The 27018-nt window shown below is 43.5% G+C and overlaps 1 protein-coding gene across 1 annotated transcript in view; it reads right to left on the minus strand.

Annotated features, from left to right (window-relative positions):
* Positions 1-27018, minus strand: part of MMS19 (MMS19 homolog, cytosolic iron-sulfur assembly component) — a 49007-nt gene that overhangs the window by 793 nt on the left and 21196 nt on the right. Inside the window, exons 8-30 of the mRNA XM_018562996.1 lie at positions 24533-24594; positions 24227-24313; positions 23380-23454; positions 22672-22749; positions 22455-22593; positions 22219-22373; positions 21468-21543; positions 19359-19484; positions 17626-17707; positions 14293-14390; positions 12917-13072; positions 12310-12459; positions 11756-11855; positions 11362-11464; positions 9238-9312; positions 7885-8011; positions 6015-6115; positions 4632-4688; positions 2872-3058; positions 2534-2616; positions 1878-2042; positions 1136-1195; positions 946-1046 (exon numbers count right to left, since the gene is read on the minus strand). Coding sequence (XP_018418498.1) covers positions 946-1046; positions 1136-1195; positions 1878-2042; positions 2534-2616; positions 2872-3058; positions 4632-4688; positions 6015-6115; positions 7885-8011; positions 9238-9312; positions 11362-11464; positions 11756-11855; positions 12310-12459; positions 12917-13072; positions 14293-14390; positions 17626-17707; positions 19359-19484; positions 21468-21543; positions 22219-22373; positions 22455-22593; positions 22672-22749; positions 23380-23454; positions 24227-24313; positions 24533-24594 — 2443 coding nt within the window. The remainder of the gene's footprint in view (positions 1-945; positions 1047-1135; positions 1196-1877; positions 2043-2533; positions 2617-2871; positions 3059-4631; positions 4689-6014; positions 6116-7884; positions 8012-9237; positions 9313-11361; positions 11465-11755; positions 11856-12309; positions 12460-12916; positions 13073-14292; positions 14391-17625; positions 17708-19358; positions 19485-21467; positions 21544-22218; positions 22374-22454; positions 22594-22671; positions 22750-23379; positions 23455-24226; positions 24314-24532; positions 24595-27018) is intronic.

Here is a 27018-nt window from a genome sequence, read left to right on the forward strand (position 1 = left end):
CCCAACACTCAGTAACACAATTCCTGATGGGTCCCGAGTCCTATTGGCCCCCGACAGCCAGTCATATGGATCATTTTTCCTTCTAGTAACCCTGAATGCTGAGTTACGTATTTGGAAATGCTATAAGGAAACAGGAGAAACCTAAACAGGTAAGGCCCTTGAGAGCCCCAAAGGATGCCAGTGTGGAGGTGAAAGTTTCTATTGGAAGGCCAAGGTAATAGAGTAAGAGAGCACTACTAGTGAACTAGCCGCAGACATCTCAAATTGTGTCCATTTCTTCTGCATTGGCTGCAATTTGAGCTGTAGTTGGACCCGTCTGTGTTAAAATTGCTCCACAAAGTCAAGTGAAAAATAGGAAGGAGGCGGGAGGAAAATAGTTAGCTGAGCAGATACGGCATCCAATCAGATCTGGTCACTGTTTGGGTATTGCTGCTATCTGAATACAAGAGTCGGCACGGCAGATTCCTCCATCCATTCTGTTCCACGTGGATGGGGGAACCAATTGATTTCTTGTTCAGTTGAGGGAAATCTGTCCTTAAGCCAGCCATACACAGTTTTGTTTCCTCATCCCCAGCCTAGGGGCTGAACAAGAGAAATCAAACTGCTTCTTTCCCCATCTACACTATTATTATACAGGATTTCTATAGCGCCAACAGTGTGCACAGCGCTTTACAATATAAGGGAGACAAGATGGTAAGGATGGTCCTGCCCGTGAGGGCACCAAACAGCATCGATGAGGAATGTCCCCCGACTGACTGCGGCTAACTTACAATTTTCTGCCTGACTACTTCAATGCCCCCTGAAGTTTAGTTTGTCAAGCCGGGTGGTGTTGGTAGGGCCGCCGTCGGTTACAGGAGGTTAGAGGCAACTTTACTTTAAACTATGACTGGGAAAGACTTCATGTTGGGTTAATCCAAGGTTTGCCATCAAATGATGCCAACTTACCACTGACAGCGAGCCTCCACGGCCTCCTTCCTCACTAATCTCTTCTTATCATCCAGTGGTTTGGCTAAGGCACGGAGAACTTGCTGCTTGTAAGGCAGGAGCTGCAAATAGAAGGTTTATTACAAATAAACCAGAGACAGTTCTTTATTCATAGACGTTTGTGTGTTTGATGGGGAGAGGGATAGATTACCATAGGCAATGGGAGCTTGGTCAGGGCCAGCATACACTTCAGAGCTGAAATCCGGACAGCCTGGAAACCAGAAACACAAATGTGTCCAAATATGAAACCAAAGTATACGCTTTAAATGGATTTACACATTATTGTTATTATTTTCTACTAATTTACAAATCTAAAAAAAAAAGGAGCTATATATTCCTTTACAAAAAGGGCGCTTACTATTTCATCAACATTCCTTATTGATGTTACTGCTAAATAAGAGATACAAATGTAAAAACCAGATGACGCCATTTGTAGGTCCGATACGATGCGCCAGCCTATGCGGGCTCTGTACATACGCCATTTGTAGGTCTGATACTATGCGCCAGCCTATGTGGGCTCTGTACATACGCCATTTGTAGGTCTGATACTATGCACCAGCCTATGCGGGCTCTGTACATACGCCATTTGTAGGTCTGATACGATGCTACAGCCTATGCGGGCTCTGTACATACGCCATTTGTAGGTCTGATACGATGCTACAGCCTATGCGGGCTCTGTACATACGCCATTTGTAGGTCTGATACTATGCGCCAGCCTATGTGGGCTCTGTACATACGCCATTTGTAGGTCCGATACGATGCTCCAGCCTATGCGGGCTCTGTACATACGCCATTTGTAGGTCTGATACGATGCTACAGCCTATGCGGGCTCTGTACATACGCCATTTGTAGGTCCGATACGATGCTACAGCCTATGCGGGCTCTGTACATACCATGCTAGGGCTACAAGTCAGGTGGAGGAGCTTTTTGATGAGCGTATCGATGTGAATTTTCAGTATATCCGCAGCATCCAACAGAAGAGGCTCCAGGCAGGTGAGTGTGGACAGCTGAACAACACGGTCAGAGCAGGAGAGGGCCTCCAGCAGCAGAGAGAACAGCTACACAGGGACACAAACACATCCAGATATCAGAGGAATCTGCACACTTATCACAGTGTACACCTTCCACAGAAGCAGCAATTTTATAGGTACAACTGATTGGTGACCAAAAAACAAACAGGTCTAGGAACTCGTCACTAAGGTGTCGTAAATAAGGTGACCCAAAACAAAAATATAATTTCCCTCAGAGTTCTGCTTTAAGCTCACAGGAAGTGACAAGGACATGTCATTTCTAGGAAAATCCCCAGGTACTATCTCTACTTGCTGAAAATGTTGGTAGCCTGAAAAAAGAAAACAGATGCAGCCACCAGGTCTAAGAAGTGTTAACCGGCAATAGAGGACATTCTTGTTCTCGAGTTTATTTATCCTTTAATTCACGTTTTGCTTGTGTGCAGCAACACTTAAGACCCCGACTACTCAAACAATGAAATCCCTTTGTGCATTGTCAGCCCCAAACACACATCACTGGAAACAATACAAACTCCACTTACTGAGGGCAGCTCTGTCAGGAGAACCTGCTTTGGCAAACAGTTGAGCACATGAGACAATGCTTTCAGGTAATTTGGTTTATTACCTACACAGGAGGAAAAAAGAAACCAGCAGTAAATCAGCAGACTTTGTCCTGACTAGAAGCTTGTACAATTCATGCCCCTGACAGACCCCCCCCCCGTGTCCCAGGACGTGCCCCTGACAGAACCCCCGTGTCCCAGGACGTGCCCCTGACAGAACCCCCGTGTCCCAGGACGTGCCCCAGACAGACCCCCGGGTCCCAGGTCATGCATCTGACAGACCACCGTGTCCCAGGTACATGGAAGACAAAACACGTTACCTTCATTAGCAGAGTTGAAACCTTCTACCAGTTTGGGGACATTCTCTGTGAAGAACCTCTGGCGGAACATGATCCGAATATCCGCATGGCACGCTTTGTTCAGGATATCCGGACACTCCGAGACCAGAAGAGAGAACATGTCAGCAGCCAGCGGTCCCAGACCTCCATCACACAGCAAGCCAATCATCTGAGGAGAGACCAGCCAGAATACAAAGATTTTCACATCTAGTATCATAGACTATCTTGATGTAAAATTATTTTTAGTAAGTTTCTATGTGTAGTTTGTAATGATATATGTAGGTGGGGAAGCCATATACCGTATAGAATACATATGCTTCCTGCTGTACAGTGCTACAGCAGGGAACCATACACTCGCTGTATGGATAAACTTTTATCTCAGCAGGCAGTCACTGTAGTAGCTAATCACGTGTACCTAGCAGCTCACAGACAATTCTCTACGTAAAACTTTAATTAAAAAAAAGGAAATGTGTGAAAAAGTGAGCATTCCAGACGGATAGCATTGAACTTGTATCCTAAAACAGAAGCATCAATGGTAACACCATTATAAATAGCACTATGGTGCCCCATAGACATTACATTCTCTCACTCCAACTCTTTCAGGAGCCTACCTCTCTGCATAAGATAAATAGATATTCTACCAGTAGCTAGGGAAGTGCAGCCAGAGATAAATGCCTGGAACTAGGGATGCCCGATACCGATACTACCGGTAGTTTCAGTGCCGATGCCGAGTATATGGGCAAGTACGTGTACTCGTCCAAATGCTCCAACGCCTAGCCCAATACCTCCGATATCAGGAAGCTGGCTCCATGCTCCCTCGTCACTTGTGACGAGAGAGCATGGAGCCGGCTTCCCGGCCAATCCGGAAGCTGGGCAGCATGTAATGATACGCAGCCCGGCTTCCTAATTTATCATAAGCTGGCCAATCAGGAAGCCAGGCACTTTTGCGGCTTCCTGATTGGCCAGAAAGTCTGCTCCATGCTTTCTCATCATCTAGTGACGAGAAGCATGGGGGCGGCTTCCCGGCTAATCAGGAAGCCAGGTGGCGAGAATATACACGCTTCCCGGCTAATCAGGAAGCCAGGTGGCAAGTTATTACACGCTGCCTGGCTTCCTATATGGGACCTCCGCTATCGGCGAGTGCCGGCAAAAAATATATCGGTACTCGTACTCGATACAGAAATACCGGTATCGGTGCATCCCTACCTGGGACGTCTGACCTCACGCTAGTGTCTATACCCAGTTCAACATCAGGGTAGAGTTCCACATCCGGGAGGTAGATGGCATCAAGCCTGAGAGCCGCGGTAATCAGGAATGTACAGATGAGAGCCGTCATACATCTGCCTCCTATTGTTCCCCCTCCCTAGCTTTTTCATGTAATGCTGCTGTTGCCCAGTCACAGTAACCTAGTATAGACTTGGCTGACAACCCTTTCATTTATACTCTGTAAATGGCAACATGATGATAAAAGGGTTCTTGATATTGCTACCGGCAAACTGCCACAGCAGGAGGGATCTTGAATGGGTAATATTACAGCTCCCTGCTAGAAGTCATCTATTATTTATTCACAATAATTACACACAAAACTCAAGTTCTGAATTCCCACTGACACCACTTAAGTTAACATAGCAAAGTACATAGTAGTTTAGGCCAGAATGTATTGATTTCTTTTCTAGTAGTCCGTTCCATCCAGTACAACATATAAAACACTGCTGGTGCTGTAAGAAGTCAGGAATAATCACCTTTTTAGTCAGCTGTCCGTTCAATGGATGGTAGCGCAGGATCAGAGCCTTGGTCACCTGCAAGAGTCACACCATTCATCTTCAGTTGCATGACATCATTTCATATTTATTTCATATTAATTGACATCCATTTCCTAATATTAAAATCCAAGCTGACAGTTATGCCTTTAAATGGGAAGATCTCAACTTTCAGACCATCTTCATATAAAATGTAGCACTACAAGTGTCACTTCTATCTAAGGCAGGGGAATAAGTACCTGTCAATAGAGCCCTGGGACCTGTGGTGACAGTGTCCTATGCATGCAATGTCTTCATTCTTCCCTCTTCTATACAGAAATGAGAAGGACCTGGTGTGATAACAAGGGGCTCTGTTGTCTCATTCTCACCCCCTAAGAGGTTGGAAAATGCCCAATTATTCAAAGCAACACTTGAAATGATCTAGCCCCTATTATGAATTTAGAGGTCCAGTAAGAGCTGCCTTACGGTCCATTCACACCAGCAGCTGTGCTTAACCATACGGCTGCTGCTGTGCGTGTCCCCGAACAGTGCCAATGCGCTCGATCGAGCAGCTTTGCACTATATGTTTTTTTTTTAATGTAGAACTTTATTGAAATGTCACAAGTGACATTTCACTCACTTCTATGGGCTCCCCACGGTGTGATGCGGGTGTACCACATCTCACTTGGTGTGCTTAAAAAAAACTACTGCCCATTCATGACAAGGCAATTTGCCTCTTCTTGCACTGGAATACAAAGCCAGTGCAGCCCAAACACAGATAGTGTGAGCCGGCCCTAAAACCTGGAACATAACCATTAATGTAGAGGTGATGCAGTGGTGACTTCCTGGGTACAGCAGCTACATCCACCACACCAATGCAATAACTGTAAGTACCTGCATTTGCCTTGCTTGCAATCCCTAACCAGCAAAGCTCAGACTGGGAAAGAGAAGCAGCACAAGGAGGAGCCAGTGAGTTGAGCTCCAGTGCAAGAATCAGAGAAAGAGAGAGCCGAGTGACAAACAGACGAGCTCCTCAGTTTGCTGCGTCTCTTTTCAGTGTTCAGTCAAATTCTGGAGGAAAGAAGACCTGTAAATGTTATTTAACTGAAGCAGAACAAATAGTTCTCCTATCCTGCCAGACAGAGCTGCGCTGTGTGGCTGAGCTGTGTAAATCGCAAAACCGGATAGACAGAAACAAATACTGTGACAGGTGAACGTATTTCATGTGTGTGTTTAGCCATTTGCCTGGAGCTCAGTGAGACTCGGAAGCTCCACACTACAGAGATCATCAGAATACTGAACCGTCACTGTGCTGTCTTTAGACTTTGTGATAACAGATGACAATGCCACATCATCAGGAGACTTTATAAATAGCTTTCTGGTTACCCAGACGAGCAGCGTCAGAGCCTGAGTCCTCGTGTGTTCATCTGCCAGGCCGAGCTCTATTCTACAAGATGCACTCTGCAGTATATTATCCAGAAGATCCCCTGAAAGGAAGGAAACAAAAACGTGGTGGCGATGTTACAATTGGAGAATCGATTTAATAGCATGAAAGACACCAGAGCTACATCTTGGATATACGGACCATCTTTGCTGAAGCCTTTGTAAGAACTCATACACACATTACTGATATGTACATAGGATTGTGCTGGCATTACAGTTGGTTCACAATGTAAACATTTCCATCTCCACACCACACCCGATTGCCCAGATAGAGTGGAGATGTGTACAGGAACAAAGTCATTTATTCAGAATGACTGTATCCGCCATCCCCCAAAGGATAACATTCTAAATATTAACCGCTTACAAGCCATCCACAACTCTGCCCCCGGATATATCTCAAACCTTGTCTCAAAGTATCACCCTAACCGTCCCCTATGCTCTTCAAAAGACCTTCTGCTTTCTAGCTCCCTCGTCAAATCCTCCCATGCTCGCCTCCAGGACTTCACTAGTCTCTCCCATCCTCTGGAACTCTTTAACCCAACCTGCCTATCGCCCACTCTGTCTTTAGGCGATCCCCAAAGACTCATCTCTTTAGGGAAGCCTATCCCACCTCAACCTAACCACTGAACTATCACATTCTCAAACAATTCATCCCCACACAGCAACCTCCTCATGTATCACTTGCCCCTCCCTTTTAGATTGTAAGCCCTCATGGGCAGGGCCCTCCTTACCATCGTGTCTTGAATTGTATTGTAATGTCTTCCTTATATTGTAAAGCTCTGCGCAAACTGATGGCGCTATATAAATCCTGCATAATAATAATCCCTACCTAGTACATCACTAATTTAGGGCCGAGGGAAGGTGTAAGCATAAGCAAAGCTACTAGGCAGTGGTGTGGGTATAAGGCGATGTCCATTTCGTCATTACACGTGTAAACATTCACACAAGAGTTAATTATGCGTACCACATAGAGATATGTTCTTTAAACCTAAAGTAGAAAATTGCAGCCGTGGTTCATTTTGGAACATATATTTAATGTGGTACACATATTAACTCCAGTGCGAATGTTTACATGTGTAATGAGGAAATGGACATTGCCTTGCACCCAAGGTTTATACATTTTATCTCTATGTGGAAATACTGACCACAAAACTGTGTGCATGGGTCCAGAGCCACAAAACCTGCGGCATTCAGATCCATATAAATGCACACGCAGTATGGATCTGAACATAGCGCTTGTTACACTCGTGTACATGACCCTTCAAAGAGAACTATGGCCAAACTTTTTTTTGCCGTTCGTTCTTCTTTGGATCACAGGAGAACATTTACTATGTCCTCCTGTGACCCAAAACTCAGCATATAGTGGGCTATTGCCACCCTATATTGACAGCTGGCTCTGCCTCTGAAGAGCCAGCTGTGCCCACCCCATCCCCTGTCTGTCCCTCCAATCAGCACTTGAGGAACAGAGAGAGGAGGGGGGAATCCTCGCAGGGAGCAGTGAATGACTCTCACCGTTCTCTGCATGGCGATCAGGAACGGAGTGATCAGCAGTTTGTGATCACTCGGTTCTCGATCTATAGAGCCGACATGCGATAGCTGCAATGTCTCACGTCGGCTCTAACTATGGGGATGAGTGCATTTCAATCTACACATAGTTCCCCTTTACAGTAAACTGGCTTTCACACTTCTGCTATAATGGAGTCAGTGAATGAAAAGTATGGAAGAAATGAGGCCAGCTTAACGAGAAAGTAACATGTTCAGACATTGGACAGCTATGGGAACCCCAATGATCACTCAGGAAAGATTCACTCACCGGAGGGACATTTGTTGATTAAACCAGCAAAGCACTTGGCAGAGGAGGAGTAAGCAAATGGACTGGAGCCAGACAGGCTCAGAGACAGCAAATGCTGCAACAGACGGCTCAGATGAGGGATTTCCACCTGTGTACAAAATACATTATTAAACTGAAGACACAAAAGAGCAAACAGACAAATGGTAACTGGAGAAGTGCTCTGCCACTGAAACAGAGTACACTGGGGTTGGCAGTAATGCTGAATGACTTTTTACCTTTAAAGTCTACATAAGCCCTGACAATTAACTTTTCTTGTTTGGTCCCCTTTTTAGCTGGTAAATACAACATTTCAAATGTTTGTTTGATCCATTTGAGAAGTTCAAAAACATTCTGCTGGACTTGTGAAAGGATAACTTCTCATGCTCTCTGCCTGTGATGAATATCATCAATTACATTGTACTCTGAGGACTACAGAATGATGCCCCAAACTGACTACATGGTCAGGGGAGGGAATGAGCTATTGTTTTCCCACTTATAAGCTGGCAGCGGAAGTCTCTTTTGGACCACCTCTCGCTCTTTTCCTCCCATCTACATAATTTCTACCTAAAATACTATATACAAATGTTTCACATTTACAGCCAGCAGGTGGCACGGTAGGTTCCTTTCACATGTCTAGAGCCTATGTATAGCTGATCTACAGCAATGTTTCTCAACCTATTCTCAGTCACGTTACCCTAAAAACTATGCAAAATATTGAGGCACCCCTGACTAAAATGTAATGGATTTTAAGTGGGGACACAAGGCAAAACACACAAAGTGTGGATGCTCCCCTTATATAAAAGCCCCCCTTCCAATCAGGACCCTTCTTTGACATCAGAATCTCCCTTTACATTAGAAGCCCCCTCCCCTTCACATCAAGAGCTCTCTTAATATTAGGTACCCCCCTAACATCAGCGTTCCCCCCTTCGCATCAGCGTACCCCCCCCTTCGCATCAGAGTGTGACCATTACAAAATTTGGAGATGCCCCTGAAGAAGCCAGAAGGTGGGGAAAGGCTAATCTTAATGTCTGGTTGTAAAGACATTGAAGGCCAAAGGTAACATTTACAGAAATCTGAATATAATTATATCAGATATAGATGTAAAATACATTTCATGATTTATTTGTTAAAATGTAATTGCACTAAATTATGTTTTTATATGTGCCGGGAATTCAGATTTAACACCTCAGCAATACAAGTAAAGAAAGGGAAGGAATTCAGATCTGTATCCAGTGAGCTTTGTAAGAAGTGTAAACCTGAGAACCTCAACCATGAGCATTGCCTGCAATGTACACCACAGCTCCATGAAATATTAACATGCCCGGTGATACTTACATTTCTTGGTAAGGAACATACAAAGGCCATCAGCAGTGCGACTAGCCGGCTCTGGATGGCTGTGGGGCCATCAGTCTGCAAACAGATTAAGAAACATTTCTATGAATATGGAGGATGTAATCAAATAAAAAGGTTACACTTCATGGCTAGCTTCACATTGGTGGTGGCTACAAAGAAAAACGTCCAATGTCTGAGCAGCATGTCACTTCTAACTGAATGGTTCTAACACAGCATTATGTCCCCTCAGCTTTTTTTTTTTTTTTAATTCTTTATTTTCATTTTTTCAGGTAAGTAAAAACAACAGTGCAGTACAGAAGAAAAGGTTGTACAGTAGTATACGAAAAACGATAGACATAGCATATACACCCAGCGTATAGATAGGATTTAACCTTTCACTGGATTCAAATGACCGTTAGACAGTGCGGAACGTAAACAGGCACCTCCAATTTTCAGGTGGGAGCGTGACTACTAGGCTGTGGAATGGTTATGCTAACTCCGACTCCTATATGAGGGTATTGTAACTAGGTGTACGCTATGCCAGGGCCATAGTTTAGGCAGTCCAGCAAAAAGGGAGAGTAAGGAGGAAGGTAGAAAAGGGTTAGGACTAAGGTAGAGGGAAGAGCAGGGATGCAAGTGGACATTGTAAATGGTTGCCATGGGTGCAAGTTGGACAGGCGTTCAGCCGTGGCCCGACAGGTGAGGGGGTAGTGTGGTTCAGGACCCTCGTGACCAGTGCGGCAGGCTATAGCCGAGGGCACTTAGGGTCATTTCCCCTCGGGCACGTCAGTGAGTCTCATTCTACCATGATTGTTCCGTACTCCGGGGAGTAGAGGTACTCTAGCGTCCTCAGCTTTTCAGCACGTACAAGCTTTTAGAGCAGTTGGGTCAGGACCCAAAGCTGAATGTCCTGCTTAAAGGGACACGGAGACAACTGGATGAGCTGCCATTGCTGACTTCTCATCCTGGAAATGCTGGTTGCCTGTATCTCTTACTAAATAACAATCATCAGCATGTAGTCAAGTGAATCACTTCCACTACATAGCTGACAGCAGAAAAAAAAAAAAAAAAAAGGAACACAAAAACACATCTGCAAGTTTGCATTGCCCTGTGTATATAACCTGCAAAACCAAATCTTAGGTACACAAACTCTCTGCAGGAAGATCGTAAACTGATTGATCAGCGGTATGTTCTCCATCTGTAGAGCTGACGTGTGACAGCTTCAGTGTGACACTTTGGCTCTAACTGTGGGGATGAGTGTGTTTCACTCTCCCCATAGTTCTCCTTTAAATTTAAATGCATTTATGCTTTTTGCCCACCCACAGATGCACACTTACATCAATTCAATGGCGTCTGCGGTATAGATCCTGCAAAAAAGTAGATGTATCTTGCTGCACTCCTTACCGGATTTCTGTAATAAATACAGGTGGGTGCTTGTAGTGACCACGGTTGGCGCCGTGAACAGTATGGAGATTCAAAGGATGTCACCAGCGCACCAATCTATGTGTTCATCAAATGTCCATTTTAATGACACAAATTGCCATTCAATTGCAAGTTCTAAACCTGATGAAGGGCACCATGCGAGGCCGCAAAAGTACTTACAATTGAATGGCAATTTGTGTCATTAAAATGGACATTTGCTGAACACATAGATTGGTGCGCTGGTGATATCCTTTGAATCTGCGTTATAGATCCGGCGCTGCAAGTCTTCACTGTCCTAGCTGCGTCTGCGCATTGCAGTCCCATAGACTTCTACAGGAATGCGTGCCGAGACTGGAGATGAAAGGAGGCAGCCTCATAGACGTCTATGGGGCTGTAATGTGCAGGCACAACCAGGACAGTGAGACTTGTAGCGCTAGATGTGAACAATCACTGGAAGCCATGGCCACAACATTGACGTATGCATCTGTGGAGGGGTAGAGTTGGTTAGATTATGCCGGTGGAGAGGGCAAATAGGATAAAAACACTTCTCCTTCAAACCACTGAGGGACATTGAGGAGTGATACGGTCACAAGTCACACAATAATAAATACCAGTGTGAAACAAGCCTAAAAAAGGGGAAAGGTTAAAAACAAAAAAGAAAAAAATGTTAGCCAGTTACACAGAACAATAAGAAATAAAAAATACCTGGAATGGATGGAATTTGGAGGTGAAATTGTTTTCAGTAAGAACAGAAACATCTCCATCTAGAAAAAGGTTTACAATCTGGGAGACGCTTGAAGAAGCCAACCTAGAAGACATGGAAGCCATAAGCCAGGACTTGTGCGTAATCGTTAAATCTAATCTGCACCAGTTATTATTCAGCACAGAGCACCAACACTGTACATAAAGAAAACAATGGCAGTGAAATGGTTCCCAGAATACAATTGTGATTGGACAAGGTGGGAGACAAACAACACTGATATGAGCCACGGCTCTCATAGCAATGGCAGACCACAAGTACAAGGAACGCGGACAAGCGATTCATAACTGAAACAGAACAATAATATAGGTACATAGGGTAAATAATTGTAGGACTCACTCAGGGTCGAGATGAGAGGTGGCCGCGCTGATTACAGGCACCATGGCGGTAAGAACACTGTCATTAAGCAGAACGTTACTTTCTACTGCAGTCTCCCTGTCTGAGGAAAGTGACAAGCATTATACTCAGTGTAACCTCACAGCATGCAAGCACACAAGAATCTGACAAGTATTTATCCAATAGTTCTGTTCCACCATTCATGTCATCCGGGGATCCCTGCAGACAACATAGCCAGGCTGGTGACCTCACTTTCCTCCATGGCAGTTCCACATTACAGCTTGGTCACCAACCAGCTTGGACTGAACAATGAAGGAACAGGAGCACAATGATGAGGTCACCACTCTTAAGTCTGCATTCTGCTCTACTAACTTCTCTTGAACATTCTCACTTAGTGTATCAGCTGTAGTGAAGATATGTTAAGACCAGTAGCACAGTCCCAACACTTTGGAAAACCCCAATTTAGATTTGTAACACTTCATTCGGGTAAATTTTACAGAACTTAATTCATACAATATCTCAAATTTAAAAAAGTAGATAAGATTGCATTCGGTCACCTTGCATTGCAGCCTGTACAGTCAGGGATAGGAGGCAGGGCACTACGGTCTTATGATAGAAGCACAGAGACTTGGCATTTTGCTGGCACTGCACAGCCACACGATGAAGACTCTCACACACCGCAACAACGTCTTCAGCATTCGTCTCCCCTTGTAAAATAATAAGAGAATGAACATGTTAGGTCCTCTGGTTCTACTATGAGCAAGGCATCACAGATACAGGATGATTCACTACCCAGATAGATAGCAAGCAAGTGAGCTGCAAGTTTGAAAATGACTTGCTAAACTATTGCAGACTTGCCAAGCGTCACAATTTTGTTGCACAATTATAGCAAGTCTGCATTGCAAGTCTTCAGATCAATGTGCTATGCAAAAGTGCTGTACACTTGCAGGACTCTTGCTGTAGACTAAGCACATTTGCTACAAATTTAAAAAGTGTCACCTAGAACTTGTGCTGCAAGTGTTCTGCAAGTCTACAACTTGCCAGGAATGTGTGCAGCAAGTTAACAAGAATTACAATTCAACCCTGACACAAGTTTGTGGCAAGTTCCTTGCTTTTTGGGGTAGAAGCTGATACAGAAGATATTGAACTGTGACGAGTACTTACCTTTCTGCCCCCCCCTGAGATGACTGAGTAGGATGGGTACTGTTTCCTCCACGATACTGTGATGCGTAGACATTGCTGCTAAAGCCTCAAGGCATCTCAGCCATACGGAATGCTCTGGGAAAGCACTGCCTGCAAGTTCAGCACCTTCCATGGATACTGCCAAAAAAGAACAGCCGGTTTAACTACACGTACATTTTGTTGGTGATAACAGACTCAGAATAACCCAACTTCATAGCCCCCCTCCAACCCCTTTTTGCATTTGATATGCATCACTGGTATGCCTAGTTTGGCCTTAGACATGTGTCACACAATCAACAGTTCAGATCCACAGTTCCAGATCAACATCTGGACATTCTTGAACTTGCCTTACTGTATTATAGCTTGGCCAATGAGCTGTGCACTGCAGTGATGTCGTGGCTGAAACCACACCACACAGTGGGGAATAGGCATTCCAGCAAGTGTGGTGAATTATGTAGATTCTTTGGCCTATGTAACTCTCTGGGAGAGCAAAATCTAAAGGAAGGGGTGCCGGGACAGGCAAGCATTATACTTCTAGAACAGTCTTTTTTTACTGAGACACTGTCACTTTAATATTTATGATAAGTGGAGGGTAAAAATTAAAAGGTGGCTTACAGTTATAAGGTTTGAGTGGTGGAGGGGGGCATCTAAGTGCAGGCAATGGCATGGATCCCAGCCCTCATCAACCTACCCATAGTTTTTAAGAGTAGTATAAGGTTCTAAAATATTCCAGTGTTAGGTCAGGCAGCAGCAGATGGAGGGGACATGGCTAAAGCTTCATTGACAATTAAAGGAGAACTTTTTCAGTGCTTTTCACTCACCTCATAGTTCTAGCCGACCTGTGACAATGAGACTGTCAATTTTAGGTGAGATTATCAGGGGGGAGGTGGGAGAAAGTGCTGGAAATTAGTCCATGAACCAATTAACAGTCCACCAAGTCACAGAAGCCTCTGCAGACCATGCAAACTCCATGACTGGTTTTAGGTGGACAACGTTATACGCAGAGATGGACAACAGCCAGTAACACATTTCATTAGTAATCTATTTTGCTTTACGGCCTCATGCATGCGGCAATCAAAGCTGCATCTGGGGATTCCTGCATTAAGAACCTGCGGATTCTTGTGTCAGAATCTCAGGTGTGTCAGTACAGATGCGCCTGCTGTGCCCATATAAGATAATGACGGCTGACAGTGGCTGTATCTGTGTGCACGGAGTCGTACATGGAGCGATTACCTGCGGATCAGGAGAGACGTTTGTCCCTGAACACAGAGATTGCAACAAATATAACTGGACTAAACAAGTGCAAAGCCATTTCACTTTATGCGCAGTATAAATAAGGTAAGTTGGTTTTCACCTACCTATCTGTAGCCGTGAGCATAGCTGAGGCACCATCCGACTAATGAATACCGATGGGTGAATTGTAGCCAATGATCCTGAAGCTTCGATCGCAGTCTGGCTACAATAAACAGAACATAATCAGCCGTGAGACATTCAGTGGATCAATAAGTCAATTAAAAGAAAAATATATTCCTCAGACATTACTCCCAACAAGCCGCATAACACAAATACATCAATCAGACATACACATCAACTGACACACACTATTTAAAGGGAAACCTTTCTATTTCCTAAAGTTACACCAGCTTAAAGGTCAACTCCAACATAAGAAATTTGTGTCTATGACATGGAGAATGTGATGAATCTTGCTTCAACATCTATGGTAAGGATCATCTAAAAGATGAAAAGAAAGGACTTCTTAAACTCCAGAGCTTGATTCCTGGGCCACCAAGCCAGGGAAACTTGGTCCTTGGCAACAAATGAAACGGTCTTTCCAAAGACCAGATCGACTTGTCCCATGACAACAGAATGTTGCATTTAAGAGGTCTGGAGTCAAACTGAGCAAATTCAACTGGCTTGAAGGAGGCTACTATCAGGCCCAGGACTCTCATGCCAAAGTGGAGTGATAGCTCCTGCACTGGAGAGCTTGAATCTGAGAATGGAGTGTCTGCAGTTTCTGCTATGGAAAGAACACTCTTCCCTGGGTTATGACCAGGAATAGATCCAGACACTCCAAAAGATTAGTCCGTTCCAATGAAAATTTCTGAAGGTTCAGCATCCATTCAAACTGCTGCACTGTTTGGATAGTCAAAGCCATGTTGTAAGACATGTAGGGGGAACAAGATAAGGACATGTAGGCAAGCACATTTATTGTCCACAGAAGTTAGAGAGTCTCCCTTGTGTAAGGTGGTGATGACATATTTGGTAGATTCAATGGAAAACTTCTCATGGTAGATTTCATACAAAATTTCAAGCCCCCTTTGGGCTTGGGAATGGTGAAAAGACGGGAATAAAACCCCTGGAACCCTTCTGCCACGGGAACTGGGGCAATGACACTTTGATCCAGAAGACAGAGAGGGCTTGATAAAGGTTTGCTAATCTGTGTAGTGACACAGGGAGGTTGGAGGTGAGAAACCGAGCTGTAAGGGGTTAATTTGAAGACCACTCACAACCGGACACACCAGAGAAATCCTTAGGCTGGGTTCACACCTAGGCGTTTTTCTGCGCTTTCGTACTTGCGGAAAAACGCTCAAACAGGGAAATGCCATTATTTTCAATGTGCATGGTTCCCATCTGGGCGGTTTTCCGCGAGTACAAACGTGCCGGAAACCGCCCTACGCCCAAAGAAGTACATGTACTTCTTTGGGGCGTTTTGGTCGGGCGGTTCCATTGGGATACAGCCAAGTATCCCTCGGAAACGCGCGTTCTTCGCGCGGTTTTTCTTACCGCAAATCGCGGTTAAAAAACCCGTGAAAAACTTGCATATTCAATCCGCCTAGGTGTGAACCCAGCCTAATACAGAGCTCTCAGAACCGGACACACCAGAGAAATCCTTATACAGAGCCGGAAGGCAGGGAGAAAAACTCCAGTTTGAAGATTTGGGACAGCATCGCCAGCACCCAAGCATCAGAGATGCAAGCTGTCCAAGCATCTCCAAAAGGTAAAACTCAGAGGCAGAAGCCTTAGGATTCTTCCACTGCGGAAGATGGTTGATCTTTCCACCAGCAGCATCCTAACTTACTGTATGTTCATTTGTGAAGAACTGGTTTCGAAGAGCTTCCGTTCCTCAAAAGGCCATGCAGCTAAAACAATTTTAACATAAGGGTTCTGCATTCCAGGACTTTAGCAAAAGTGCCCTATGCATGTGTACCGACATGAAACACATGTGAGAAATGAGACAGGAGGCTTTCAGGAAAACCATTAAAGCTAAAATTAAAGGCTACAGCCATCTGCTCCACAAGTCCTATAAACAAGATATTAACGGCAGCAGCAGTTACAGTAATACCTTGGTTTACGAGCATAATTCGTTCCGGAATTACTTGTAAACCAAGGTATTACTGTATATCTCTTTTAAGAGAGTTCGACCAATCAGGTATGGTTTGACAAGATAATGTCACAGTCAGAATCGGATGAAGGGCAGGACCGACCAGCGAGAACAGAGCTTTACAAAGGTCTTCCAACCACTTATAGTTGTGTCCTTAAAGACAGCTGCATCCTCTACTATGCGAGTCTTCAGAGACAGAGCAACAGCAATACCAGCAGGCAATACCAGCAGCTCTGGACCTGGAAAGTGCTCCACAGCTAATATTTACTAGAAAGGTGTCTACAAGTCTCCTAGATGGATTCTAGTGCCCAAAGTTCTAGAAAATGCCCTGTGCAGAAGTCAGTGCCAAAGGATATCCCTGCAACATCTAGTCCAGCAGGGTCCAGACACGGTACTCTGAATGCCAGACTGCAGAACGGCATCAGGTAGCTGCAATCAGGGACAAAGCTCCAGCTGCAATGTAGAGAAGAATCTTGACCGAACTAAAATTGAAGAATGTAAAAAGTGCAAGCAAAAAATAGCAGAGCTGAAGAAATGATGTCCATCTTCTTAGATACAGGCATGCTGAGGAGGGGTTATCCTGGCCTGGCCAACATTTTTCTGTTTGCCCGTGCCCAATCATCCTGTAGGCAGGAGTATAACCTGAAGGTTAAAGACTTGCTGTGTCTCTCAATAGATGAGAATTAAAGTTCCATTTAACCAGTTGACATCCGCGGTGTTAAACCCCCTTCCCATCCAGGCCATTTTTCAGTATTCAGCGCTGCGGTACTTTAACTGACATTTATTCCGTCATGCAGCGCTGTACTGAAATTAATTTTATACCCTTTTTTGGGGACAGATAGAGCTTTATTTTGGTGGTATTTATTCATGTGTAACATGTGTAGCGCAATTGTAATTTTTGCGCGCTGGGGCACCGGACGCGTATTTACGTTTATAGGCGCGTAAATGTGGGGGTGGGGCGAGTTAAACATTTTGGGGGGGGGTTTTTTCCCCTTTTTATATATGTGACTTATTTTATTTTACTTTTTTATATGTTACTTTATTCAAGATGGGGCAGCGGATCCCAGGCGGCGGATGCGAACGAGCACATATAGACGATCGGCGGGCTATGGAGCCGCTGATCGCCTATATGTGAAACACCCGGTAACGGGTGTGTGCAATGGTCGGGTCTTTTCTGCCCGTGCGTGCCCGCTATGGGGCGCGTGCGAGCAGAAAAAAAAATGCCCGCCAATGCAGCAGTGCCGTCCGTCCGTTTTTTTACTACGGGCGGACAGCAAGAGGTTAAAAGATGTAGTAAACACACATTTACCAGCTCTGCGGGTCTGTCTCCTCCAGGATAAGACGGGTCAGGTGTTCAACAACTAGATCAATATCACCAGCAGACAAGAAGCCTAAAGAAAGAGAACAAGCAGAAGGAAAAAAAGCCAATGAGCAAATATCAACTCTTTTTAAAAGGTCAGTCAATCCGAAACAGATATTTCACTTATCTGGGATGATAGAAGCTGGGAGGTTTAAAGCCTAATTCAACCCTCAGTTTAAACCGGCTTAATACATTTCAGCTGCATACAAATTGTTCCTTAAATGTTTTACAGTTTGTTTTTCTAAAGCAGACACAGCTTAGGGAGAAAAGCCTGCCTCCTGCCAGCAGCTGCAGAGTGGAACCCTTGCTGTGTGTGTGAAAGCAGCGATCTCACTGAGGTCTGAAATACCCCCTATAGCTCTTGCTTCCTGCTGATAGGAGACCTCTGCAAAGGAGATCACTGCTTCCATACAGAGAGCAAGGGTCCTTCTGTTCAGCATGCTGGTAGGAGATAGACTTTTATCCTCAGTCTGTGGATGCTTTCCAAAGAAAAGGAACTGTAAGACTTTGCATACCTTTTGCTTCGATGCATCTAGAATGTACTTGGCTGACTAAAACTGAGGGCTCAATTGGGCTTTAAAGTGTTACTAAACCCAGATATGTTAAAACGCCTACAGTGCTGCAGACCTCGGCACTTACCATCTTTGCTGTGTGGCTTTCCTCTTAAGCCTGTGGTTGCATGGGAGCTCCCGGCTGGGACTGCAGCCGAGTGTCCCTATGCTGCATGCATCCACACATTGAATAGTAAGAGAAGACTACACCAGCAAGCCATCCCCTGCAATTTTACTGAGAAGTATTTGTCTGTCCGCACTGAAGAGATTTTCCATCACTTCCTGTCTTGACAACAAATAAAACGGAAGACTCTCCAATAAGGTCACAGACCTAACAGAGAACACTCTCCTGGACCAATAGAAATAATTGCAGGAGGCAACAGCATTCAATCTGCAATTGCCAGCTCTTCTAAAGTAGACTGCTCCAGATTTGTTGCCATAACCTAGGGATGTCCAGATCCCAGTGCCGATACTTGGCATTTTCATGAGAACTACCAGGGTTGCGGCGGTTGCAGCTGGGGCCTGGCTCTGGCGCTCCACCACTGTCCTGAAATCATTAATCTGTATTGTTTTATAAAAACTGTCGCATGACAATAAACAAAAATGTATCAGTACTTGTATCTGTGAGTACTCGGGCAAGTATCAGTACTTGTACTTGCAAAAATTGTATTGGTGCTTCACATATATATTTTTTTTTTCTAAAAAAAATAATGCATTAAAAACAGAGATGTACATCTCCGTGTGCTCCCTAAAAATGACGGCTGCCTCCTAACTTTTGACTTTTTCTCTAGTCTAGTCTTGGAGCTGGAAAACTATCTGTACTTGTACTAGTACTGAGTATGGTACTTGGTGTCTGAACATCCCTACCATAACCCAATAACGTATTGAGGGTACACAGACTGTTGAGTAGGATGTCAGGAGTGGAGCAGGGGGGGGTTTGCATGCTTTATGAGGATTTATTACACTTAGTGCAACAGAGGGTTAAATGTAACTGACATATGTAAATATTCTTTCTTTCCATGACATGCCAAAAACAAAATGTGCGTAGAACGTTTTGGTAGAGAAGAGGGAAAGGATCTTTATCCTTTAAGCAAGAGACTAAAGTTACATTTACTGTAAAGAGAAGCAAACCTTGATGTGTGGAGAGCACTGTCATAGCCTTCACTGCCACCAGGTGGAGCTGTGCACTGGGATCCGTCACTGCAGAGAACACCATGCTGCATAAGGCTTCTCTAAAGCTCTGCAAACCATTTCCATCTGTTAGAAGAAAAAGAAAAACAACAATAAGAGTTTGCACCAAACAGTGCCTACTGTGTACCTCCTCCACACCGTGTGCCATGTATATAACACATAATAGAGTCTCACTCTTCCCATAGAGCAAATGTTCGGCGTTTTCACCATTGCACTGTCATGACCTTTGTACCAGGTTTACTAATGTACCAAGGTCTGTCCTTTACATTGTTTTAAGTTCATACAGACACAAACTCTGTCAAATGTTTTAGCACCCAGCAACTGCATATCTCAGTCATCCTTGTGTGGATCTTGCACTGGTCCCTAATTAAAATGATTACAAGTGGTATCAATCAACACTAAAGCTGGGTTCACACCTAGGCATATGCGTTTCGCGGTTAAAAAAAACCTGCACGTTTCCGTGGGCTACTTGGCTGTATCCAAATGGAAACGCGCAACAAAAACGCCCCTAAAAAGCTCCTGTACTTCTTTAGGCGTAGGGCGTTTTGTAGCGCGTTCATATGGCCTGTAATACGCCCAGGTGTGAACCATACCCATAGGAAATAAATGGGATTTCGGTGTTTGAGCTTTTTGCAGAGCGTTCGAACGCGCTACAAAACGTTTAGGTGTGAACCAGGCCTAAGAAATCCTTTTTGTGACTAAGGAGACTGCCTTTGCCATACTGATATCAATATGGTGATCGGTAATCAGGACAACGTCACCAGGCATAAAAGTGAGAGTAAAGCCAAAAATTGGAGTGGTCAACAGAACAGGAATTGAGGGGAAATCTTCCAATGGAGACACTTGTTCCCATGACAACTCTATAAGTGGGGATTACCCTCATATTGGAAATATACCCTCTCACTTCCTTTTGAGTCTACTTGACAGGAAGTGAAATCTCCCTAATGAGACACAGATGACATAAAAACTGACAGCTGTTTCGACCCTCCCTTACGCTATCCAAAATGAAAAATATGTTTTGCCTTCAGATATTAATATATTATACAGGATTTATATAGCGCCAACAGTTTGTGCAGCGCTTTACAATATAAGGAAGACATTACAATCACAATTCAAGACAAGATGGTAAGGAGGGCCCTGCCCCTGCGGGCTTACAATCTAAAAGGGAGGGGTCAGTGATACATGAGGTAGATATACCTTATGCACTTCCTAATAGCTTGCTTAAAGTGGACCTTTACCCCCTTTCACTAAAAATCACATCAGCATGGAGCTCTACACACGGATATGGAATCATCTTACATTCATTAATTAAACATACATACTTTTCTTTTATTTACTGTTCTACTTCCTGTTCCTCTTAGGCATTAATGATGTAGCCCATGCATCCTGGGAAGGTTACATAAGCAGAGCATTGCTGGGAAATCTAATCTGTAATCTCATGATATTTTAAAGAAAGGCATTTTCCCCCTAAAATTATGTGCATGGTCACATGTCCTAGTCACTTGTGCCAGAGTTCCAGGAAGTAAAGGGAGATGCCCTTAGTAAAAATGGCCACTGTGACAAGAATAGGGAGGGGGGAAAAATTGAGGTATGCAAAGAATAAAAAGTCGAAAATTATCTAGAAGTGTGTGTAGATTGTCATTACTAAAGATTTCGAAAAGTCTCTTTGTTGTCATTTTAAAGATATGGGTAAAGTTCCTTTTTAAAGCATTCCTATTGTGTGTTTAACATCCACAACCTGCAGCTGAAGGGTGCTTTAAAGGCTTCAAGAAAGTTACTTCAAGCTTGCTAAATGCTTTGCAAATGTTTGCTGTGGGCACTGCCCTCATACAAGCTGTAGCCTCTGTGTAGCTTAGAGAACCAATGTATTTTACTACTGGTGGAGTAAGAACAATTATTAATAACAGGATGCCCATATCTGTAAAAATCCCCTCAACTAAAGAAAAGCTCAGGGGAAGTCTTACACTGAAATAAAGCAAAGGAAGATTTAGCTTTTACAGAGTACTGTAGAGCCAACTAGAAGAATGTGTTACAGCACCAAAAACTTACCTTCCTCAAACAGCCATTTACTCTGCAGCTTGAGGAACCCCAGGGTCATCTCCAATATGGTCCTTCGATGGCTGCTCTACAATCAAACATAAAGCAAATGGAAGGATATATGTTTAGTCATAAATGTCACTGCCAATTAGTGGTCAGTATATTACATGGATTGAATGGGGGAAGGAGAAATGTACTTTCCAAAACAACACTGCAGCCCCATAACAGGCGAACAATAGGCTGAATATAACACGTTGTAACGCATGTGTTATTCGTGGTCTGAATTATGTTCAGTCATGTGATTATTGTCAGCTCTTGTTGCGCGGAAGAATGACAAATATATATTTTTCTTGAATAATATATATTCTGCGGAGCAGGTGCAGATCAGTTGCAGACCGGATCAAAACTGCGTCCAATGTATTCCAATGGTATTTTGGGCTCTAGTTCACATCGCAGCGTGCAGTTCCAGAGCAGGTGAATAAACTGCAGCAGGCCCTATTTTAACAGCTGTGGATCTGCAAACGCATCAAGAACGCATGCAAATGCTTGGAACGCACTGAAAGCCCATGAACTGTGCAATAAATACAATGAAATACACATAGCAGACACATGTTTACTTGATATAAAATATCCATAAAATAAAACTTTTCGAATTATCAAAATACAAATTCTGAAAGCAAAAAATTTCACACAAAAAACACAGGGCAATTGAATGAGCAAACTTCAAAGCTAAACCCTCCTATTTGTAACACACAGCCCTCACCTGAGCATGCTGGTTGTACTGTTCCAGCAGCAGGGGGAGGACACTGGCTGACACTTTCAGACACGCCCTCGAGGAGGCACCGGCTGCAGCCTGTAGCAGTTTAGCACTGGGCCAAACCAGCTTCATGTCCGGCTCGCACAGATGATGCCTACAATCTAGGAAAACAAATAGCTGGCTAGTGATATTTGCCAAATATTCCTTTTTGACTGCTCAGTTCCTGCATCCTGGTTAGTTACCTTGTAAAATGTTGTTCAGAAATCCGTCTAATGAATCCTCAGAGTCGGGACCCAAAACGGAGCGCGACAGACAAGCCGTCAGAGCCTGCAGAGCAGCCAGACCCTCGGTTTCTACTTTCTCACTTGCAGTCTGAAATACCTGATAAGAAAGAGCAAGAATAACATTAGTGGCGTGCGTCATTGCTGGTAACACCACATCACCAGTGTAAGAAAGTACCTCTCTGCGAATGGAAGACCAGAGACCCGGGAGAAACTCATTCAGCTCCTTCTGTCCACAAACTGCACAGGCGGCTTTCTAGAAAACATAATCATTTCATAAAAATAAAGTAGGATATGAAGAAGCAATGTGCAGCTTATTGCCCGGCAGGGTTGTAATGTAATCAGGATGCATTGAAATAACCTTTATTTTTTCCCCCTAAGGTTGGATTCACACGTAGGCGGTACCACTTTTGCGCGTTAACAGCATGCGATTATTTGCGCGCATTTGTAAGCATGTTTTAACGCGCGTACACGAGGACGCGCGTTTTGATTGGCAGCTCATAAACCATTGTGGGCAAAAACGCTTATGAAAATTTACAACATGCTTGTGTTGCGCGTTTCAGGCATTTCCAATTAAGTCTATGGGGAAAAAGTCTATGGCGCCTTTATCTGCCCAAAGACGCTCCTGTATCTTTTCGGGCGTTTGACTTTTTCCTGCTGGCGTTTTTCTGTTCAGGTGTAAAGTAGGGGCCATTGAAAATCATGGGATTTCTTGTGTTGGGCAGTTAAAAGCGCTTTTCAAACTGCTCAAAAACCCCTAGGTGTGAACTAGGGCTAAAAGATGCATTTTCTTGCAGGAACAAACTTCAATCTTACTGCAGAAAACACCCAAATATGAAGGGGCCCTAAATGTACTGAGGTATCTCAGGCACACTCGGTTTCTCACCAAGGTCTCCAGGGAATCCAGTTTGGCACTTTGTATGTCAGAATCCATTTTCTCAATCAGCAGCGGCAACAAGAACTGGTAAAGACAAACACAAATCTATTAGCTGTGGAGCTGTGGCATAAAACAAAACAGCATTAATAAAAGGTCTCCCAGCATGTGCAACCAGCAAGTGCAGATTTACAACAAACTGAGCCTTTCAGTATGCTTAAATATAAAACCGTATGTCAGGGCAAAATGCAGCATTATGCTTTAATCAAAAATGTTTACCCTTCCCACCGTTCCCAAATTGCTTCACACAGACATTAACACCTTTCAAATGTCTAACACCTTGAATTGTTTCATGTAGATGAACTTACACAGAAACCTCTCTGCAATGCATGCACATATCCCCATGTGTTATTCCTTTAACCCCTTCGTGACTGACGACGTACAGTGTACGTCGCCAGCATCGGGGCTATGTTCAAGTACAGAAAAACACCAGCTGATCACACAGAAATGCACTGAGCTCCTAGGTCCTATTGTGGGCTGACAACACACAGCCTTTTTGTTGACTGAGTGGTGTCAGCCCTAACTACTGTATTTTTCTAAACTACTTAAACCATCTCACTCGCCTCATCTGTACAACATTGACACTAATCATTCTGTAGTACAAGAGAAGAACTAGAAGTGATAATTAGACTCCTTGAGATAACGCAGCAAGAGGACAGCTCAGTTTCTGGCAAGATCAGCAGGTATTTTTTGCCCTTATTGATATAACAAAATACATTCTTCAATTGTATATTTAACAGACCAGAAGGCAACAAATGAGATGTTCATTGTTGGTGTTTACAGACTCTCTAGGATTTACCTCAGCAAAACGAGGTGTGGCTGCTAAGACTGCACGAAGACCCAATATTAGGTCTTCTCTGGTGATGCCATGTGGGTCATTGGAAGGCTGGAAAACAACCAAACATACATAATGACATTACAAACAGATATGGAGAAAAGTGTTATTATTCATATAGTGCCATCTACTCCCCTGGTACTGCATATACCGTAATAAAGGAGGGCAGTACAGGTAATACAATACATAATGCTTCAAAGAACAGTACAGCAACAGGCAGCAATATCCAGAAACAAAATTAATAGAAGACACACAGGAAATCAAACTTACCGGATTAAAGTCTATGGGAAAATAGCAGGACACCACTTCAAATAACTCCTCCACAAATGGACCTGTACAAAAGAATAGTTTTCACCTCAGGTACAATAAGAAGAAAAATGAGCATGTCATGGACTTAGGTTTCAGTCTATCGCTTCATTATTTTTTTATACAGTACAAAAGAAAAAAAAAAAACAGCATAAAGTTACTGAAAAACACAAACCAAAAGGAAAAGTCAAATGCAGTAGGAGATCCCAAATTCTCTAAATTAAAAGTAAAGACCACCTTTAAAAAAAATAAAAATAAATGCACTTCATAAAAGAACAAACGTGCATTAATTAGTTTTTTTTGCCAGTAAAGCATTGCAACCCTGATCAATGGATCGTAGGTGCAACGCTCTGTTTCCTGCAAACTCTTCCTCCCGTCAATGTATGTGTCGAGGTACAAACAAACATTCAGTAACATGGACAAGAGGAAGAATGAATGGATTACAAGTGCGGTGACATAACCATTAAGGCACTTGCATGCCATTAAAAATGACAAATCCCTATACTGCAGTGGATTACACAACAAATACATGTTTAAGGACTAATAAGAAGTAGATATATGAATATAATGTATACACTAATGTGGGTACCAGAAGGAGGTAATTTGGTTTTAATGTGCCATTGTATCATGCTGGTGACATTCTGAATGTAACCTGAAAGTTTCAAAATCATGTTGATTTTAATGAAATAAAAAGTATATATTTTTTTTATACGAGATTACGAGTGTCTGATGGACACTTTGTATGGTTTGAACACTTTAAAAGCCCCATGTTTCTTCTTTGTTCTTAAATATTTCAAATTAGGGGTGTGGTGTCTATGCCTGCTGGTTCAATTTGTAAGAATTTAATTAATGATGGGACCTGAAGTTTCTCCATTCATAGATCTTGTGAAAGGATGATGCGGCTGTGTGGGTGAAACCATGCACCGCTGCGCCAAATCCAAAATCCACCACACCAGCCTGCTAGAAGATGAGCCCCACGATTCAGGTAAGTGAAGGGGGTAGGTTGATGTTAGAGCTGCAGCTAACGATTATTTTCAAAATCGATTAGTTAGCCGATTATTAAGTTCGATTAATCGGTTAATCGGATAAACAATACAAAAAAACTCCAATCTATATATGCAACTATGCGTCTCTCCTCATGACTGAAAAGCCCCAGCCACTTTAGGCTCTGACTTCATATACAGCTTAATGTCATTCACTAACACTGGAATGTCAAAAACACTGATTGGCTGATCTAATTACCCCGTTGAGGTTAGTAAAGGTGCCCATACACTGCACGATTCTCGTACGAGAATCGCTGGAAATCCCGCGATCGTACGAGAATCGTGCAGTGTATGGAAGGCGTGCAAACGTTCCTAATGTACGGTCGCACGACTTTTGCATTTCGAGCATGTTGGAAAACCAGCCGAGAATTGTACGATTTTCGGCTGGTTTTTAACATGATCGAGAGATAACAGCCGACCGGGCCGGTGTGCGCACGCGCATATGGCCTGTTCAGCATTGCAGTCATCGGAAGCCAGCCCCTCAGGGGGGAGGGCTTGCGATGATCGCAAGTACGATCTGCCTGTCCAAGATGGGCAGATCGTACGTTTTTTTAAGTACTTTACAACCCTCGCAAGACAAAAGTCTTGCGAGGGTTGTAAAGTGTATGGGCACCTTTAGACGGGTTTTGAGAAAATTCCCTACAGCTGTACACAAAAACCTAGTTAGCATAGGTGAGTTGGATAACATCAGCCCAAAGAATTCCCTTTAATACATATGCATACACCCTAAATATCTCCCTAATATATCTATTTCAATCCTAATTTACAACAACATGCCATGGAAACGCTGCCACGGAAAGGCTTTTGTGGTTCAGACCAAACATTCATGAGGAAAAGTGCTTTTACTGCCCTGCAACTAATTCAGCAACGATAGTCCTGTAAAACTTATTTGGACTGCCGAATTTTGCTGAATTTTAACTAGGCTCAGCTAGCCTGGCACTTTACTCAGGAAGAAAGCTTACGTTGAATTTTGTTTGGTCTGTGTACCTTAGCAAAGCATATCTGACAAATCTTGGTCATAACAGGCTGCGCTCAACACCAGAGAAATGATTAATACGTATTAGAAGATAAAGCAGTCAGCAGTTTTTGTTATAATCTGAGAATAATGCCTGTAAAGCATGTTATAGTGACTGGTTTTATAACACTTGGCTAACCACAGTGATTAGCACAGAGACTGGCTGATGTAAGGGTACAAAAAAAAAAATTCACAGAATGATTAAAAGTTCAGGGGGGAGACATGAACCAAGACCAAACAAGCAAATGAAGACGTGATGAAAAGAGAATTTACATCCTGGCCCAAGCTAATTTTCTCTTGGGCTGTATTGTTTCCGAGTGCCGTGCAACACTCAGTGTCTTTAGATTCACAGTAATACCTCGGTTCACTAATGCTTCTGTTCGCGAACAATT

This window comes from Nanorana parkeri, unplaced genomic scaffold (genome assembly GCF_000935625.1).
Source record: "Nanorana parkeri isolate BGI_ZX_2015 unplaced genomic scaffold, ASM93562v1 scaffold2, whole genome shotgun sequence".
NCBI classification, from domain to species: Eukaryota; Metazoa; Chordata; class Amphibia; order Anura; family Dicroglossidae; genus Nanorana; species Nanorana parkeri.